Source organism: Ptychodera flava, chromosome 7 (assembly GCF_041260155.1).
Source record: "Ptychodera flava strain L36383 chromosome 7, AS_Pfla_20210202, whole genome shotgun sequence".
NCBI lineage: Eukaryota > Metazoa > Hemichordata > Enteropneusta > Ptychoderidae > Ptychodera > Ptychodera flava.
Genome location: NC_091934.1, coordinates 11946461 through 11968190, shown reverse-complemented (window position 1 = coordinate 11968190; position 21730 = coordinate 11946461). Strand labels below are relative to the sequence as shown.

General features: G+C 37.0%; 1 protein-coding gene across 1 annotated transcript in view; it reads right to left on the bottom strand.

Annotated features, from left to right (window-relative positions):
- The window catches only part of LOC139137821 (calmodulin-binding transcription activator 2-like), a 117775-nt gene that overhangs the window by 20013 nt on the left and 76032 nt on the right, over positions 1 to 21730 (bottom strand). The window contains 7 exon segments of the mRNA XM_070706087.1: positions 1440 to 1566; positions 2108 to 3699; positions 4506 to 4707; positions 5405 to 5448; positions 5714 to 5924; positions 6728 to 6866; positions 10461 to 10528. Of these exon segments, the coding sequence (XP_070562188.1) occupies positions 1440 to 1566; positions 2108 to 3699; positions 4506 to 4707; positions 5405 to 5448; positions 5714 to 5924; positions 6728 to 6850 (2299 nt within the window). The 5' untranslated portion in view covers positions 6851 to 6866; positions 10461 to 10528.

The following is a 21730-nucleotide window of genomic DNA, read 5'->3' as shown; positions in this document are numbered from 1 at the left end:
ACTGAGACTAAACTTCAGTTGTCAACAACAATATTGTTGTACATATATGAGCCTGGGGTTGTGTTGACGAGTTGAGCACCAAGTATTTCATCAAGGTTTTGGAAGTACAACAAGAAACGCTATTTTATGGACAGAGCAAAAACAATGGTAAACTACATGAACATCATCATCAGCAGATGAAGAGTTTTTCAGACAGAGTACAATTATGTAACCTGCATACTACGCCCGCAAACTGATCGCTGATAATTAACTAGCTGAATTTTTCCGATGATGTTAATTCCACATGAAGTAGTGTCATGAACTCAGGAACACATGTAGACATTTTAAACAGTATCACTTGTCACTCTTTGAATATCTGATTGTCAGTGATGTGAATCATCAGTGCAAGTAAGTTCATGACATTATTTCAAACAATGGAATTTGATTCCTCCAAGCTGTACGGTATACCGGTAATGTCAAGTGACATCTCAAATATCGGTATACTGGTATATCTGACATTTTAAATACATTTTATACTGACAGATTCTGTCAAGAGGATTGTTACATTTCTATAAACGAGAATCAAAGAATTCAATGATATTTCAATATTTACATTGCCCATCTGTTCTAAATCTTTAAGCTTCTTTGATCATAATTAACAACTTCCTTATCATTTCCTTGAATATTTTCCCTTTCTGTAGTGCTTCCTCAATGTTAATTCTCAATCAAAATTCTTCCTGGCCACTACTTTTTATTTGTTAACTTCTCACTGAGTCTATTTTTCAACTTTCCTTTCACATTTTATCCGATGAGACATTCACTCTAGCTGCAATGTCTCTCTGATGCACAAGCCCTGAGTATTGCTCATACAATATCATATATATACGATATCATAGCACAGAGATGTCTGAGTAAAATGTCAATGCCTCTGAAACATTCAGTACAGACATGCTGCATGGAATCAACACAAGGACAGTCACCTCTGACAATTGCAAGCACTATTGTAACAACAGAAGAGCCTGTTTTAGTTCTGCTGTGACGACACAGTTTTACAAAATACTGTCAGACATGCTTGTGCATGTAGTGACAAAACATTTTGCTGAAATGAATTTGAATCTAGTACTTTGGTTCACTTCTGACACTGTTATTGAATCAATGTCACTATCAATGTAGTTCCTGTTGGACTCTGGATTTTCACATGCTATGGCCAGACCAATGTTATACTATACTGTCATTAAACACAATGTATATTGAGTGAGCCAGCAAGTCAGTAAATTAATAAGTATGTATGTGAGAAACAAGTAACAAAATAATTACACTAGGTAAGAAGAATGAGTATGTTGGTAATAAATCATGTGAGTGAGTGAGTATTATTAAGTGATGTAATTTCATGATAAAGTACAGGTATGTTTGTAAGTAAATCAAGTTCATTTCCGTATACTCTGGTACTGGATACTTACCAGGGCAGTAACATCGGAGTACTCCATTCTGAACCAGAGCTGCAGGAACACTGAATCCATGGAATAGACATGAATAGACAGCTGTAGTTGAATCCCAAGGTCCAGTCACTAGTACCTTGATACCACCCTGTGTGCAAAATTATGAAAATTACTCAGGTCAAAGGTTACGCTGATACAGGTACTGTATGTGCCCCTCATTTCTTCACATCTGAAATGCTGCAATTCTCAAAACTACAATGGTGAAAGTTATAAATTTTGATGATTATTTGTTGACTACAACTTTACACATTGTTTCTTTCATAATGGTTAATTTTGATGAGTTTTGTACATTGCCCATTATAGCAAAACACTGATGTAAATGTACCTCAGAGCCAATAGTAGTCTTAAATATTGTATTGTATCTTTTTTATGCAATGTTTGAAATCATACATAATAATAATTTTCTCTTGTAATGCCTCCTCTAGTTTACTGTATGCAAACAAAAATGAAAATCATTTGACGCAACATTGTTTCATTTAAAGTATATAGAGATACCTAAACATAGTAAAATTTGCCATTTCCTTTTTTAGCTTATCTTTGATGATTTTAATTTAAGGCGATATAAGTCCATGCAAAACAAGAACATTGCCATTACAGTGGTCTATTATGTGTGTTGGAATAGTACCCACCTCAGGGTATGACCATTCTGGACAGAAATCTGTCACTTCAACCAGTTCATCAGTCCTCCTACTAGCCGGGCCAGTACTTGTAGACGCCACTGAAACGTCATGGCTGCTCTGACCACCCTCAACAAATCCTGGATTATCCGGGCTGCTGCTGCTGGCCACTGCCGGAAACCCTTGCTGTTGCTGGTCATCCTGTGGCTGGTTGATCGGAATGATTGTGTTTTCCTGATCCAGATGGGAATCTCCTTCCCGGTTGTCTATTCCAGTGGATGAGTGACTGGAATGCTGAAGGTGCGGAAGGAAATCGGCAAGCTGGCTGTCCAACATTTCAAAGGCATCAAAACTACTGAAATCCATGTCTGTGGTGGCTGGGGTGCCTAGCAGATCCAAAGCGTCAAGAGAATTCTCTTCTAGATTGTTCTGGGCGGACTCTCTTAGATTTGCCATCAAGGTTTGATCAATCTCATAATTTGTCATCTCAAAGTTGCCCATGTCTCTGTTCTCTGATTGGCTGTTCATCATGGACATAAAGTTAGAGCTGTTCTGGGATTGGCCAGGTGAGCTGTCACTCAATGAAAGATCAAAAGGTGATTGGTTAATGAAGGGTAGGCTAGAGGTGTGACTGCAGTTCTCTTCTCCTGATTTGCTGTCAGTTGGATTGTTAGTATCCATTGGGTTGCTGCTTGAAACTGGTAAAGTAATATTTTGTTGAAAACTGTCGGCTGTAGAGACACTGTCCACACTGTTTGAGATGGCTTCTGAGAACGTTAAAGCTTCAGTAGTATTCATTATTGCACTTGGTTGACTCGTCGGCTGTTGCTGTACGATCCCACAATCCACAGCTATCTGGCCACTGAGGGCGCTATTGTTCATTCCACTGCCCGGTAACACTAAAGGCTCTCTGTCGTGTTGTTTATGTTCCTGGGGGACGACTGCAGCATTGCTGTTGGCACTAGACGTCAGGGTGATGATGCTACCGCAGGCCGAACACGACGATGGTGAGTTGCCTTCCTGTTTGACCATAGTCTGTATCGGTGTACTCTGAGTCGCCGTTACATTCGGCAATGAGGTCACCACCATGGTGTTAGGGTTTGGTTGTGTCACTGTCACAGGAGATGATGTAACAGGAAGTGATGTCACAGAGTTCGCCTGAAGTCCTGTGTTAGGCAGTCCATTTCTTGCTCCAAGTACAACTGTGCCTTTGCCGCCGGGGCTTGAGTGCGTTATAATGCCCGGTTTCACTGTCCCTGGTAGACTCATAAGAACATTTTGTGTAGGTTGTGCGATGGTATTTGTAATGATGCGTGTAATCTGCGGTACAGACTGTCCAGCTGAATTTAGGGAGATAGTGTTGGTGGTTGGCACACATGTTAGAGTCAGTACTGGGTTAGGTTGCGCTATAGTGTGGCTCTCTCCATTCAAAGTCTGTTTGGCCGGAGCAACAAGCACTTGTATTGTTTTGTTGGCTGTACTCTGTAAATGACCGGTCATTGTAGTGGCTGGAAGAGTGGTCACTCTCTGGTTGAATGGGACAGCGATGTTTGTAAAATTGACCGGCTGTATTGATGTTGTGATGGTATTCACACAACCTGAAACTGCGTCAGAAGAGAAAAGTTAGCAGCGGTCAATGTCAAATTCAAACTGATCAGATAGAAGAAACTTTTATTTGTACGTATATTTTATGTTTCTCTTACTAGATTGTGAATAAAAATTGGGGGTCTCTATGCAAAGTTTTGTACCAGAGAAACAAATTATCTAACGTTTACCAATATTTGAAATTCAAAATGTCCACCATCCCTGTGTTAACTCTATGAGGAAAAATAAAATTGTCAATTTTTGAAAAAACTACAGTACGATGACGGAGAGTTTTCGTACTCCAAGAGCCCCACAAAAATTTGAGTCCGAATATCTGTCCCTAAGGTGTATTCTACAGGTACCTTTACATTACTACAAAATTATATAATGTACGGTGTGATTTTGTTTTTCTGTTGCCTTTTATTAAGAGGTCTCTTAAAGACTTAATTTTCAAGCACCTTTGCATTCATAAATATGCATACACCATCTACCCCATGGAATATGAGGTATTGAAAAAAACAAAGCATGGCAAAGGGACAGAAAGGCAAACAAAACAAGCAAACAAGCAATTGTGGCAGGAGATTTTTTCTTTGACAGGCTGTCATAATACATTTCAATATATTTTCTGGCAATAGCATTACACATCACACATACCGGTACAAGCATACCGGTACACATTGAAATAATATGCCAAACACAGGGTACTCCAACATATAAGAATATATAAGGAAAAAGATCTCTAGTTGATACACAAAATGAAATTACACCAAAAAGTTATAGCTTCTGTCAATTAGGAACTCCTAGAGTATGAGAGTTAGGGACTTACCTGCTGTAGTACATGTTGTAATATTGACTGGTGACAGCAGACCTTGCTGTAGCGGCTGACCCTTGTGGTCTGTCAGTCCATTGACACTTGGCTGAGTTGATCCAGGCACATGACACACACATGTATGAGATGTTGAAGACTTGTGTTTGGAAGAGCTCTGGCTTAGAATCTGATCCACCAGTGACTCAACGGCACTGTTATCCTGTGGTGGGTGCAAAAATGGAAAGGGGGATTGTACAAGAATTAAGAGGTCTGTTCTGATTTGAACATTCACGCTATTATCTTTCTCAGAAATTTTCAACTGTACAGTGCTTTGTATGCTAACAGATGACCAAGCTACAATCACTTGAAAAGCTACTTTATGGTTAAATTGATATTTGCAAGTTTATGACTAGAAGACAATCTCTTCAGTCATGAGACAAATACTTGACTTTTTTAACATGGTACAGAAACTATCCTTTGCAATAACTTTTAATGATTGACACAGCAAGTAAAAGAATTTATTAATATAACTTCATGAAGAAGTACTGATCGTAATTCAGTTAACATGCATCTTATATCAGTACCAAACTAGACAGAAGCAAACAATAAAAGCTACTTCGATTTTTATATCCATTAATGATCAACGTCGGATAAGTTCACAGCAACAGATTTTTTGGTGTCGTTATTGCAAACAAAGTTAATCTCATCGGAGTCATTTGAACACAGACATTTTAGTGTGAATTTATCTGGAGTTTGACCCCAGTAAATGAAAATAATACAGATACGAAACAAAGTCAGCAAAAATCCTGGATGTAAAATACAGGAACAAACATTGTAGTCAGAGGATCTGAAACAGGAATAAACAACCATGTATTGATATGATTTATGGTATGGTAGATGTGCAGGACAATACTCACCAGTATACTGTCTTTACCATTGATAGGTAACTGTACGCCTGAAACTGTCAAATAGATATCAGAACAACATTACTACATTGGCTCCATTGCTACATGTATGTTGGTAGTCTTTTTATATCAAATGTTGGCATCTTTGTCAGATACTGTCCCTTTACGAATCAACTGTCATAAAGAAGTAGGTCTATTTCCATTTTCAGTTGCTACCCAACAGAATTTACCGTTCATGACGCATCATATTTTTGATCTATTGTATTAGTAGTAACAGGAACATAATGACTAAGGCTAACTGATAGGATATAAGATGCTTACACATAGGTTTTATCTGGTCTATGAGGTCCTTCTTTGTCCACTGTTCTTGCTCTATGCTAGTGTAGATGGACAGAGCACTTGTCTTGGGTTCGTCTGGTGAGGGCGCATTGAGATAGTGGAGCAGTACAATGTCAGGGTTTTGAAGCAGCCAGTAAGATCGCCTATGGAAAGTAGGCACAACTGCCGAGTGTACATAGCAGCCATATATGCACTGTAGTGACAGGGAAAAAATAAAAAGCAATGAAGTGTTTATTTCTGTTTTCAAATCTTTGCCATTACAACTGAAACCAGAATTTTAGAAAAATTGGCACCCACCACATCAACACATTGAGAATAAAACTAGTGTACATTGGAAAAACACATCAAAACCTCATGAGGTATTTTTAAATAGTCCATGCTTCTACCATACAAAAGCAAACACTTGTCCATAAAATGGCCTACTGTCTTTGGTGATCTGCCTGAAAATACCGGTATTATACCACTGGTATACGAAAGGTATCAGTCCACATACAAATAATAGAGCTTAATGCACATTAATGGATTACAGTAGTGTACCGGTATATTTGTTTCCAAAGAAACAAGTAAGTCATGCCAAAAAGATCAGTTCATTTTTCAACCCAGCAGCCAGGGAAATGAATTGTTTCAATCACAATTGTCAGCCTGACAAAAATGGAAACAAGTGCTTGTTACAGCCAAACTATTTCTTTTAATCAACAATCAACAATGAAATTAAAACTATTTGTCTTTTATAAGGTTACACTTTCTGACACTTAGATGTAGCATCCTGTTTTACTAAATGTACGCATCGTTTCATGTATGAACCCATTTGAACCCAGGGCTGGGCAAATCCCCACATGATAATTGGTATCAAAGGTCACCTGAGGATCAGAGTTCAAAAGGTTAAGTAGTCCCAAGTACCAGGAAAATAACAATATACATTTAATAGCACAGATTACAGATTAGCTATTATATTTTCCTGATTGCGTGTTATCCTATTGTATGTGTGAGTTTTACCTCAACTCCATTGACTTTCAGCTTCATGTGATCTTCCCGAGTTGTTTTTCCATCTTTTCGTTTCTTCCAACAGAATCCATCACGGCGGTATGACTTCATCTGTTTCCTGTTGACCAGCAACATACGGCCACTCTGCGGTCTGAGCAAATTAAAAAATACAAAAGAGTTAACATGTTATCTGCCTTTCATTTCAAAGCCAAATTCAGCAATGTAAGTCTGACACCAGTGAGTAGTGTACAACGTGATCAGAATCACCAGGATTATAAATTACTTAACACATCGGTAACATACAGCTGCTTCAAACACCATTCTGCAATGCAGGTCACACACCACTGAATGGGATGAGGTGTGGTTCAATTAGAGTATACAACTCATGACCATATAGTTTTCATTTTATGATAATACTTAGATACCCTGGGTACTGTGAGAGTAAATTCTGATGAGTAATTTTTGATAATCATTGTTTCATTCTCTATAAAACAACAGAATCTTATCCTTTCCCTAAAGTAGGTCTAAATACAAAGGAATATAAACAGCCTTCTTGTTTAAAAGACGCATAATGTGCAATTTGCACCCTGGACTACTATTGTTGTTGCTGATAACATTGGCAAATTACACACTATCAAGGCTGTATTGACATCATGAATACTAGACATTCTCTTTGACATGATTTTGAGATCATACAAGATACTGTGTTTTGCAGTCAGAAAAGAATGATGCCAAATAAATCAAGTTACAGCAAACACAGCTTGAAGTAAAAGTTTCTCAATCAAGATTATTTTCCTACTGATGTCACATTTAAAACTATTTTGACAATCCTCTCACACAACTTGTAGTTTGCAAACTCTTGCCACTTGGTGGCGCTTTGATATATTTGGCAGAGACGAAGGGCGGGCAGATAATATCAGGAGCAATTTAAACAGAGCTTTTCAGTGTAACATGTCACACAGAAACACATGAAAAAACAAACCAGCTGGTGATCTGCTAATAAAACACGGGACTGTTGAACACCAGGCTCTGATTTATGATCTAAAAATTCAAGATGCTGTTGCTATTGGATAATTAAACAAACATTTACGATAGCACAGAACTATCAGCACGATTTCTGTATAACAGAACATTCAGTGACTGTGTAAAAGCATGCAATGATGCAGTTGCTATAACAATGAGGAGTGCGTCACTTCCTCACACAGGATGCTGAGTTTTGCCACCAGATGCTTCGGATGTAAAACGGTATAATAAGGAAATGCCATTAAAATCCTTGTTCAGCTTGTACTGTGCCGATGCCGACAGAACTCAAGAGTTTAACAGTGCTACACTATCTATCAAGAAAACTTTGCACATTCTTCGGCCATTAAAATTGTACTTCATTCTTGAGTAATATTAATATAAACGGACATTGATACATATTCAGTTCAACTGCCCATGCATTATTGATTTCACGTAATACCACTTTTAATGAGTTTTTGCAAAGTTTCAATGTAAAATTAATTATTCATAAATTCTAACACAAAACATTTACAGTTTGGCCAGAGAAGCTGTGCACAGGGAACTATCCATATTTTATGAGGAAGAATAAACGTTTTGATGAATAGTTGCGTGGGAGTTATAATATTCACAAACTGTTCAAATATTTTGGGGAGTGGATTTAGGGAGATCTTTCTACAACAGAACGATGGTATTATAGTTATGTCAAACTCGTTGGCATGCTAAAACACTTAACACTTGCTGCTTTGTCCACATTTAATGTGATGTATTCGGTAAAGCAATAAAGAGTAGACAAATTGACAGACTGTGCATGAATGGAAAGATGGCCAGAGGGTTTGAAATGGATGGAAGAATAGATAGCAGTGTCACCGACAAAACAGACGCAGAGACACACAGACATATAATGGCAAAATCATGTTTCAATAGACATCGAAGCCTAAGAAACTCTGAAGGCTATATCTGCGATAATGATTAGAAATGTCAAGCATACAGACAGTGCCAATTGATCACGGTAGTTCCCAGTGCCATAGCAAATAAGAGCTAAACACCTTTGAAAATCTGATTCTTACACATATTTACTAAGTGAAGGGATTTAATACCAGCAACATGAATATCACAAATGTTGCAGAAACATCTTTGTGAAACCTTTAAGATTCTGTAACTACAGACACTGAAACAATTATTTGAGAAAAAATGTGATTTGCTTTCTTGTCAAACTTAAAAATGTGAAAGACTATCCAAAACGATATCCATATCTCCTTAAAATCAGAACTGAAAAAACTGAAAAACTGAAAAATTTAACAGAAACTAAAATTACAGAGAATATCTGTTACTCGTTGGGTGTCTATCACTTATAGAATAAGATCATCTCCTGATCAAGATATTTGATTTCGTATCTTGGATAAAAGCATGATACGACAAACAGACTAATAGTAATAAGACATTGGGGAGTCTCACAGCGGATGAACACTGTCAATTGATGCACACGTTCTCAGGGAGACACTATTCTTGTTCTTCATGATTATCTGTGATGTGGTATGCATGCACAGCTGAAATGCTTGGGTATTCACGGCAAAGTATTAGCATCCAACAAGCTGTCCTCATCAGAATTTCTTGGAGGGTAGAAAAAGCTAGTGCGTTTGCCATGCTTGTGACTTTATATAATATCATACCGGTATATTCAAAAAAACTCAGTCCATATATGCAGTGCTTATGAAACCTTCATCATCAGTATTTTGATTGCTTAGTGTAATGAAGTTAATAATGCATGAAGTTGCAGCAATGGCACACTTTGATCAAAACTTGATGATGTTAGAGCCATGGGAACACTGTGAGATTGCCTTCATTGTCAAGTCTAAAATTATGATCTCAATAAATTAAATGAATTACTTCAGGTGCCAAGTCAATGTCTCTGGTGGTTTTACGGATTGCATACATATAGTTCTCAAAATCAACCATGGTTACAAAACATTGATCATATAAATGACACGAACGCCGTTTAAAACCTCCTGTACTGCTACACTACAGTAAGGTTTACAATTTGTGCGCTGTTGGCTAATCTGCATGATGCTGACATCTACCGGTAGCTCATTGCGCCATATCATTACAAAATCGTAACTGATTTTTTTGTGGAAATTACTCTTCTTCTGAAAAAGACTTACAAGAAGTCATTACATTTGGTAAAATTCAAATGAAGTAAAATGTTTGTGTAAGATCATTATTGAATACTTAACCTTTTCACCCCCAATTCCCTGTATAGTGGTCCACAATCACCATTGAAAACAATGGATTTGGACCAAACCATGGTGGTAAAAGGGTTAAACGAGTAATTGTTTAAGATACATGTACATTAAAACTATTGCTACCACTAAACAAATTAAGTTTCTTGAGCACACCTGTAAAATATAGAAATTTCAGAATACGAACTTATTGCACTAACATAAAATTTATGATAGATAGCAAAATTTGGTATGACTTTCATTTGTGCCTCTAATATACAGCAAATCTAGGTAAATCAACCAGGATGTTTTGCCAACCATTCACAATTCATTGTATTTCAAGGTTCTGACCTTTGAAAGAAGCATCTCAAATAATACACAATTGACGACATTAATTCCAAAAGGAAGCGACTCTCTCCTTTCCACTGTTTGTCTGCGGTAAATCACAGAGTGTGTAACATCAGTTTGAACAGAATTATTATGAGAAAATATAACTGATGGCTTTAATCTCCTAAATTGTAGCTCACCTTTCCACCTTGTCCGTTGTCAGCCATTCTGTATGCCTGTCAAAGCTCAGTAGATATACCGCAATTTCCTGTTGAATACAGAAAAGATGAAAAACATGAGATTTAGTTGATGGGTCATTGAATAGCGCCAATTTAATGATAGTGCAAGGTATCATGCTAGAATGAAATGAGGGACTCGATTTGTTGTGGTTCATTGACATCATGTGATTCTGAATACAAGTACTGAAAGCATACACAATATCTGACATCTGGGGGTATTGAATCTAAACGCGTCATTCTTCAACTCTTCTTGGCAGTTTTTCTTTATTACTTAAAACTCAACAAGAAACTGCCATATGACTTGTTGAATTCAACGCATTTTGAAAATTCAAGTACTTTTTTGTTCTTTTTTCACTGTCTACTCTTTGTCTTGCGAGCAAAACAAAACATTAAAATGGATAGTTTTACAATTTTCTCTGCTTTTGCTTTCATTTTTGATCTGAAATCCACACTCAGACTGTACCACTTTGGTATAACCTACCCCAGATTATGACGTGACTCTTTTTCAAAATGTGATTTTTATATTTATTCCACATTAAGATACCATAATCTAAAGGTAATTAATAAGTGAGCATAGCAAAACAATTTCTGATAAAATTTTTGAACCATTAACCGCACACATAGCCATGATATATTGGTACTGTCATAAAACTTGTAACCTAATAATATTTTTAAAATGAGACGGCTCATGGCCAGTTACAGATAACAAAGAAATATCATCACTGACCAATCAATCATAACACAGCTTGCAAGATTTATGATTTTGATGCTGTATTGTGTTTCCCAAGAGATCTGGGCAACCTTGATAGTCAAGCTGCTCCAATTCTTATTCACAAATACCAGGTAAGCACTGAACACTGTCCTTTCAAAGACAAATATAAGACAGCAATAAATAATACACAGCAACATCAGAGAGACACCTTATTAAGTTCAGGCATCAGCATAAAATGTTGAATGGGAACTACAAGCTACCTTTAGCTCTCTCACTACAACATGTGAATCCAACGATAAACTTTCAATTTCACATATCGTGTCGGTCTCAATCAAATAATCAGTTCACCCTGACACCGTTAGCGGCCTTGGATGTTAAATAGTCCATCACAAATAAGATGAGTTATGACATGAAATACTTGAATAGAAGTATATACCCATGAAATGTATTTGTGTCAGCCGTCCAGGGTATACATGTACAATGTACCAGTATGATGATCTTCACTTTATCACGTCTCATGTTAGATATCATGACTAGTATTGCCCTGGGCGTTACCCTGAACCGCAAATATAGTTGGTAATTGGTGGCTCTGAAACCAACTTTTTAGTTTCACACAGAGCTGATCATAGCAGCCAACATAAGGTATAACTTTGACATTTACACTTTTCAAAATGAAATACATGCTACTAACAACAGACCTGAACAACAGAGATTGGAAATCCAAACCATAGCCATTATAGTATACATACTGGTATGCAGTACTTTGATTTTCTGAATATACCGGTATGGTGATTAAAAGGTTCTTGAAGGCAATTTCCTTGAAACAAAATCAAACATAAATTTCTCAAAAGAGTAGGACCGTTGTGTCAACTTGTTGGGCTTTCATTTGATTGAATATTATGATGCAGATGGGAAACCATATCTCAATATCCCTAGCACTACAAGCTAGTGTGCTATCAATACCAGTAAAAGATAACCTCAGACTGATCACTGCTCAGACATAAGTACTATACAGATAGTTTCATTTAGAAGCAATGGTGTTGACGTGAACTGATGGTCGCAAGGCAAATCACCAGGGTCATGAAACATTTTCTCTATTCAGATTTCACAATATTGCAAAGGTAGAATCCTGCATGTATCACACTGAAAGAACAACTACACCACTGATACGTAGAAGTACCGGTATATTACCAAAAGTTTACCTTCAGTCAGCTTTGCTTTTCAAAAAGTCGATAACCAACTGTTAATTTTCAGTTAAATTATTAACTTTTCACAACTCGTTCTTGTGAAACAATAAATATTTTATGTCATATTGGAATCACCTATTTTAATAGTTTTTCTTGTTTGATGGCTTTGAGGAAATTCACCTATACACTAGGCAAATAGTGTAAATTTCCAATAGCCCGACTTTGATCTACAACTCACTCACTGACGCGAATTAAACATGCAAAAATGTGAATGGTCCAAGAATTCCTGAGGGGAGACTGTGTAGTATCTTCAGTGTTATTTCACATAAAGAGGAGTTGCCATGGCAACTTGGTGTAAATATTGACATTTATCACATCTCTTTCAATTCTGCTAATAGCTAAAAGCTGTTATGAGCTACAATTAAATGTTTCACAGTGATTACTATGTAAATAAGGATGAGGAAGGCAATTTCAATTTCACAAAGACAACACACAGCTCCCATCTCTAAAACGCATATTGTACAAGGAAGAAATACCTTTTTCATATCAATTTAAATAAAATTATTTTCAACAAAAAAATTAATAGCATTTGAACTTTTCATGGTTTAATATTTATATTACAATTCTGCAGGTTGATGTTCTTTTTGTCTCACATAAAATATTGTGAACTCAATTCACTGAACTTCAATGAATGGAAAAGATACTACATTCTCCTCTGGGAAATTCACTTCGAGATTCAGCATTTCTACATTTGATTTGCATAAAATTATTATCTACTCTGATCAGGAAGAGAACGGTAATACTCTCATCATTTCAGGAACATTACAGTTTCAATCTTAGGGTCAGCGTGTGGTACTGGGCATGTTAGCATAACTGTACCACAGTACACAGTAGACAGCTTGTGGCTTGATACAGATTGAAGTTGTTTTTGTACTGGTAAATAAATGAACATTACTTTATTGCAATTAATTTCTCTGAAAGCAAGACAGTTGATGCTGCAAGTCATTAATCCTTGCAAACTGCAGGCCTGTAGCATTGATGTTATAGCTGCAGATTTGAAATAAATTGCACCTACGTCACTTGGTGACGCAAAACTAATGGCGCACATCTGGCCGGCAATGTCTGATGGTAAAACTATCGACCAGCAGAACAAAATGAAGTTTATTCAATAGTAATATGTTGCGTTAAAGGGTGCAACAGCTCACGGGAGTAGATCAACACCAATATTCACAGTACGGTGAAAATTTGAACCACTAAAACTTTTCTCAGCTCTATAGCACTGTCTTGTTTTGGGCAGCAGCATCTTGAACCTTGAAACAAACCTATTTAAAAAGTTTGTCAATTTTATGGTTTGTTGTATACAGATAATGAGCCAATCAGAAGTCCCTCATGACAATGTCACCATGTGTGGTCAGCTTATTAATGCAATTATGTATTTAATGCTTGCAATGAGATGAAAACATCCAACATCTGTTGAAGGTAATGCTTCACTGAAAAGCATAACATGTGGGGTGGTCTGTTCCCCAGAAAAATCACTTACTATACATAGTTATTAAATTTGTATGTTCTGATAGTGTTTGTTTTACAGATATCTGCAAAATTTGCATATACCGGGGTACCCGTATTTCATGTCATTATTTATTTTACTGGACTGTAACTACCAAATATCTTTTAGTAAACTGTTAGCAGTTGCAAGTACTGACCTACAGAAATTAAATCACAAAATGATTGGTCTTCCATCATCACTGTGATTAAAATTGGTTCTGCAGTTAAAAGACATTTCTCAAAATTAAGATACTGAACGACAACTTTCCTTAAAATATTTCAAAATTAGAATGAGTTCAGGGTTTTTCTTTTTCCTCATTGCCTTTGGTATGCAAAGTGTCCAACACTGAACTGTCTGCATAGTTTACACTGGCAGATATAGATGAACAATCAATAGACGGAAATTTCTGCACCACACGACTCCACATTTGATCCACTGGCTACTTAAAAACCACAGAACAAGCAATAAAACATGATCGTCTTCAACCAGCTTATGATTTGCCTCGACACGGCCCAAATAACCTAACGATCATATAACCACAAATGCCATTCTTTGGTTGAGAGTCAGCACACACCAATCTCTGTCACAGTCACATGTCCACCTCACCAGGGTTTTTTTGACACCAGCCTGTTACAGCGTCTTGTTTTCATGTCTACAGCTGATATCGATAACATCATTAAGGTCATAATTTTAGAAGTGTTATTCATGCCAACTATTTCACTGAAGTGTTGAAGAATGGCCGTGCACCGTTCTCCTGCCCAGTTCCTGGGATGGGACGGTACAGTAGAATTTGCATAGTACCCCTGTACATGAGTTCACTTACAAGTTGCTATGTAACTCTGCATTAAAAAAATTATATTGCAAACTGGGGCATGTTTCAATTTCTCTCAATAATTTATTCATATAATGTACATTATTTATTTTCAATATTTACAACTGTACACTTCTGTGTTTTTGCCACAAAGCAAACATTTATCACATTCAGAAAACACATCCTCTACCTTTTCCATTTGGCATATATTTCAAACCTGTTACTCGCACATAATATTTAACCTTTATAAAAATGTCAACATTGTATCTCTTTCAATATTTGACTTTTCCTCGTTAAAATGGAATAACAAACACAACTGATCCAACGTCAGCTGATCAGGGAAGTAATTTCATCCACCGGAAACATCCCGGCCTAATCTGTCACATATGCTTGTAATATTAAGGTGACTACAACCCCCTTCGAAGTTCAGTGAACTTATAAGGGATAGGCTTAAAGAGAAATATAAACTGATTTATCGGTAAAACAATATCCAGAACACTTCATTGAGTAGCACAGTTTCTCTTGTCATCTCTCCCCTAAAACCATCATAAAAATTTTCCTGTTCTCCCCTGAAACTATCGTAAATTTTTACTTATAGAATTGTGTGGGCGTGCCATTTATGAGATTGGAAACTCCTTAGCAACCGATGTGTTAGGCTGCATGGCAGGCATAGCATCAGTTCTGCAATTTATTACTTTTAAGCTATTAAGGTCGCTATTTTATTAACAGCTTTATAAACGGCTTCAATTATGACTGCACAACATGCTGTGTATGCGTTCAATCACTTGGTCATGATACCTACCAGTATTTCGCAAATTTTATTGCCAGCCTTCCTATGCAACAATTTTCATCTCAAATTTCACACAAAAATATCAGCATACTTCAGGGTTACAAAATTAACCACAATTTAATTTAAAATACATCAAGACACAAATGATTACCGGATGTAGTCAGTAAACACTACAAAGTCAGCAAACCTTCAAATCTGAGAGTCAGTGGAACATCACACTCAAAGAACTACATAAAGAAAGGTTCAGATGTGTTTCAACCGACAAAATTGCCATTTGTTGCATATTTTGAAAACATCCTGGTTAAACTCTGTTCTGTACAGTGTAATTTCCCCTAATGTATATAATGTATGATGACTACAAAACAACATCGCTATACAGTGCAATCCTGTTTCCACATTGGCAGAGCTGTCATAGGTTCATAAGCATACGATAGTTAGGTGTTATCACTCAGGTGTCTGTAAAGTAAACAGGCAAGATTCTGTCTGTTGTGTCAACCTCTCTTCTGGCATATTTTCAAATTCAAATGCCGAAGAATATCAGTGAATATAGAATAAGGGTTCTCCACAAGGGGATTTTTAGGGGTGGGCCACCCCTCTCTTTTTGGAGCAGACATGTTAATAACTACTTGTATATAAAAGAATATAATTTAACAACAAACAAATACCGGTATGCATACAATGTATGGTATTGTTATATAAATTGGCTTCCCCTCTGGTTTTCCAAGCTGTGGAGAACACTGAGCATCTCGTAAAGATTGTAAATTTCCTTGTTACTCCACATTATACTCTTTATTATAATATGCTTGGCTGGAATCCGGCAATCTGATTGGCTGGAGCCAGGGTTTATATTCTCAACAAGAAGACCTGCGCGCCGCGTAACATTTTTGAGCTCGCGCAAATTTCGAATGCCAACTTGAGAGCTCAACGCGCCATAATGTCGAACAAGTCTATGGCTTCAGATTGATTTTGATTGTTAAATTTTAGTCTAGTGCAGCTTGACGAACCAACATATGAAGAGTTTCTGTAAGCAGCGGAGGCTATGTAACAACAACATAATTTTTTTAAGTTTTATGAGCGTTTTTTTGGAGTAAAATTCTTCAAGTTCGATGTCTAATCGCGATATCGATGCGTTGCGTAACCGTATTTTATGAATTCAACTGTGTACGCGCGCGCGTTCTGAAACGTTCTTTTTTCGAGTTTGTATGAGACTGGGCGCTCCGCGATCCTGAACTCTCGTTCCAACTTCGGCCCTAAATAACGAAATTGTCCACTTGTTTTAACTTTAGCATATTATAATGAGGTTATAAACGGTGCGCTCGGGTATTTGGTTGCGGATATAAGACCTCTGGGGTGAAAATTAGCATATTTGGGTGAAATAATCACCTCGCTTCGCTCGGTGATTATTTCCCGCCAAATATGCTAATTTTCACCCCAGAGGTCTTATATCCGCAACCAAATACCCTCGCTTGCCGTTTATAACCTCTAATAAGATACTCCATTAAATATAACTCAAAAATATATTCATTGATTTTCACTTTGAATATCTGCAAATACATCAGCATTACAGGTAACGGCGATTTCACATGAGAGGTACTTTGTACAGGCACTTTATACAGGCACTACTAAATGGTTTACACATACATAGGGTACACGGTTACGAGAATAAATATGGTCGTGATTCAATGTGCTCCACAGACTCTTTATGAATAGCCTACAACATTTAAATCACATAGAAAAGTGACAAACGCTGGCAAAATACAGAACTACCTGCAACTTATTGGCTATTATCATTTTAAACTTTACCGCCTCGTTGCTTCCGTAGGGCATATCAAGTAAATATGCTGGTCTGTCATACACAGAACTGAAACATGGCTGTCCTTTTTCAAAAGCAATTAGAATCTAATAATACATTATTTTCATTGGCCGTCATGATCAAACAACACTAACTGCATATTACTTGCACATTAAGAAGAACACGGCACACTTCAAAGATGGCTGTAATTATGGTACAGTTATTATTTTACATCACTATCATAATTGCAGAAAAAATTTCAAGTCAACTATGAAAATACTCTCTGTGAACAAAAGCTTTCTCTTTGAAAGCAATGTAAATATTTACTACCGTATAATAATAAACATTGCAACCTTAGTCAAATAGACACACCTAGCGACAAAATGTTCAGCAGATAATTTTCATTTTTGACCACCCCTAAATACGGTACATGCATGCATCATTTTGTTTTTTGATGATATCGAATACAATTTGTCGGCCATAATAAAATAAAACCACACCATGAAATGACACTTTCTTAGATGTTCAGAGAAACATATACATTTTAAAATGAGCTTACATCACCATATCAGTTTTTTTGTACACTTGAATAATGCACTTGATCTTGAATATCAACGCAAAACCAATATTTTTGCCTACGGTATACCTACATAGGAGCAAACTTGGATCTACATACAAACAGGCAATTAGATATAGATACATGTGTTGGTACTTGTAATTCAACTGACAATCTAGAAGAGCTTGGGTACGTGATACTGTACATGTGTCTGTATTGAAAGTTTTCTACCTTGATATACGGTACAGAAGCACCATACATGTACCTTTATGAAGTGATTGCCACTGGTGCTATATTTACGGAAAGTTATGATTGACTAATTCATGCAAATCACTTGACAGCTTTGAACTTCTGAAGGTTGATACTTTTATTCATAGCTGCCGTGCTAAACTGAGTTGCTGGTATCTTACGGCCTGTCATGTACCTGTACAAACTTCACAGCATTGTGTTGGATTATGGTGCAATATTTGCCTACCACCAATTGTAAGAACTGTAAAGATACATCCAGAGACATGACAAACACTTTGTATTCTTTAAGCCTACTTTCTCATGTAGTTTGACACCTGAGTATACAAAGAGTGAACAACAAAAAAAGATCCAGACAGCTATTGTCTAACATTTTGATATACTCTGAGATTTGCCATAGATGGTAACCATCTCCTGATGCCATTGAAAACAAGTTGTTGAGTAACGTTATTGATCAATAAATCATCCATTCTTTGGTTAAAGATCCATTAGCTGTAAACTTTGGTCATTTTTTATATTTTGTTTGTTCTGTGTATCATCTACAGTTTCTGGTTTGAATCCCTGAACCATGGAGAAATTCCTAATATTTAGCTCATAAATATACCCTATATGAGTATAATCTGCATTGTTATTGTTTAAATTTTGTATTCAGGTCCGGACTTGAATACATTTATCAACAATAACAATGGTCATTTCACATATACAGGCTGTGTTGGCAAGCAAGACACCGGGCATTGGTCATGATGATCGGATTATAGTAAAATTCTGTAGTTGATACATTGAAACAGAGTAGTGAAAAATTAGTCAACAGTTACAGCTAATGTCCCTTTAATACACAGGAGCAGCTTTTCCTTTGGCAGGTGTTGCAAGCTACTGATGCGACGTACAGTAATTTTAGGCAGAAAACAAGCAGTTACCATGATTCCTAAAGAATATTTCAAATTAAACCGCTGTCAGAATACCACTGCATAGCCAACAGCTACATCGCAGTATACCGGTATTTGCTGAACCAGATACCGTACATGTACAACCCTTGTAAAACTTCCCAATTGTTTCAATACCTTGATAGTTTGAACTTGTTATCTCTACTCCAATACTTCCAATAACTGCCGTAGTTATATTTCATAGTCCCATTCACAACATGAACTTGGAAAGAAATTATTTGTTACAATAAATTCGTGAAGGAGATGAACAATGCATTGATGCGATACGTAATGCATGTAGCAAACAAACATATAAACAAATAATGACAATATTATTAAATAATGCAATGACATGTCATATTTAATACTCCCTTGTGCTCAATCATGTGAGGACATCGCCTTCAAAAACACTGTCAAATTCCACTGGCTGATTTCCAAAGTTACCCATAGACAGAGATCATTAGATCAGGGGAGCAAAGAAAAACAGACAAACACTGAGGAATGCAAGGAGTCTCTGAACTGTCAACTTCTGATGACATGGAGGTGCTAACCCTTTCAATTGATTTCAAATTGACATGAAGAAAGCACTTAAAAATAAACATTATAGACTGGTTGATGGAACGAGTACAAACAAACGCCAACTATCCCAGCAATTCTGTATTGAAATGACTTCCCTCTCAGCTGTGTAAATATTGCTGGGTTTTATGCTGCATCTCCAAAGGTGAACATCGGAGACCTTTCCTTTATGCATGTCTTAAAACTTCAGTATATGATGCAATGAAGGCATACAACCTGAATCCATCTGGCATCATCAATACAAAATAGCTACTCAACCTCTTACAGCCCTGTAAGGAACTGCCAGATGTACTACGGTAGTACGTATCAACACGCATACGGTATACCCTCAACTGGATCAAACCACATCTTTGATGAGTAAGGTTTTGAACAAAAGAAGTGGGATCTTTGTGACTCACAAGAAAACTATGAGGTCCTGAGATTCACACCCTACTTATATAGACATGTGTGACAAACACTCACTTAACTGTGTACAGGTAAGGGCCATTAACCTGGCTTAATGCTGTCTGTGACTTTTGTCACATGCTGGGAGCTCAGGCTGGGCAGTATTGAGGTCACTTTGTTTTGTGTTTGGCAAAGAAAGCAACAGTTCAAATAAAGTTCTCTCCAGAGGCTGGGCTGTATCAACAGAGAGCATATTGGTAGACTATACCGGTATTGTTGACTTTTGCGGAACAGACCTACCAGTATATGCAGCTTGTGACATGATAAATTGTAATGACCAATCCACACTCAGACTGAACGAATCTCAAAACTTCAGACACATGTCAAACTATAGTCAGATTGTGGGCCGTGGTGTGTTAACAAGCCAGTCCCTGAGCTGCAAACTTGTTTTATCCAAGTTAATTTAAAAATTAACGAAAAGTTTTCTCATTGGTAGTCACGTTCTAAGTCTCTCGAGAATGGCTCAAAGGGTTCCAAGTATGAATCCATTGTGACACTTCACCGTGATTCAAAGCATCATTTACAATGACAGAGCTGAGGTTGTGTCTTCTCAATCCTTGGTTTCACATAAAACCACAACATCTGCATCACTGGGTACAGGTTGTTAAGCACTTTTTGTGAATCAGATACAATGTACAGAGTAATATATGTCATGTCTCACACTACATATTGAATAGACCCATCCCATACAAACCTTGCAATTGTCAATGCAGTTAATTTGCAGTGCTTTCACAAGTAATTATCTTTGGCCCAGGGTTGTTTGATATAAAAGCCTGGTTTAACAATAGTGAACACATGCCTAACAGTTTGTGTGAAAATCACCATGGTACTCAGAAAGGTCAGTGATCAAGTAAGAATATTATGCTGACATTGTTGTAATGTTGTAGTACAGTACTGCATATTGGTCTGGCATTGGTGAAAAGTGTCCACACAGCAACTGATACGGTATCTATGGCAATCTGTGCAGTACTTGTTATTAAAACATGTGTCTGCTCTGAGATGAAATCTATCCTTGAACAGTAAAAAAACACCAGGTAATTGATTTATACTAGTTCATCTTCTGGGACAACTTTTCTGTTTTGGGCGATTATGTCGTGGCATTTACACATGGTCCCAAGCGGCTTAGAGTTGAAACCCTGGCAGCAACTCTTGTGATTGTGTCCATCCTTGTCCATTCTGGCAAAGCCCTTGACAGATAAAATCTCCCAGTTTACCATAAACAGGCATGTAAAGGATGGGTGCATAAGTTCATTCAGGGAACAACAAATGGCACTGAATCCATTACAGGTACACTGGGGACACGTCAAGGATGCGGTTGGAATTTTCCCAACTCCAAGGAATGGCAGATATGAAAGACAGCAATAACTATCACATCCATTTCATTTCATATTGAATATTTGCTGCATTATTGTAGACGACTATGATTTTTTTTGCATCTTTAATTGTTTTAGAAGTGAGGTCTAAAGCACCCACTCTATACATTCAGGGAAGCAAAGATGTAGCAGTAGAATGCTGATTGAAATGTCAGCACACAAAAATAGAAACATTAAGATAATGTTATTGTGAAAAAACTTATACTGGTATTATCCTTCAAAAGGTTTTGAAGCTATTGGGATTATTTATTCATGTCATACAAAATCCCCACTCA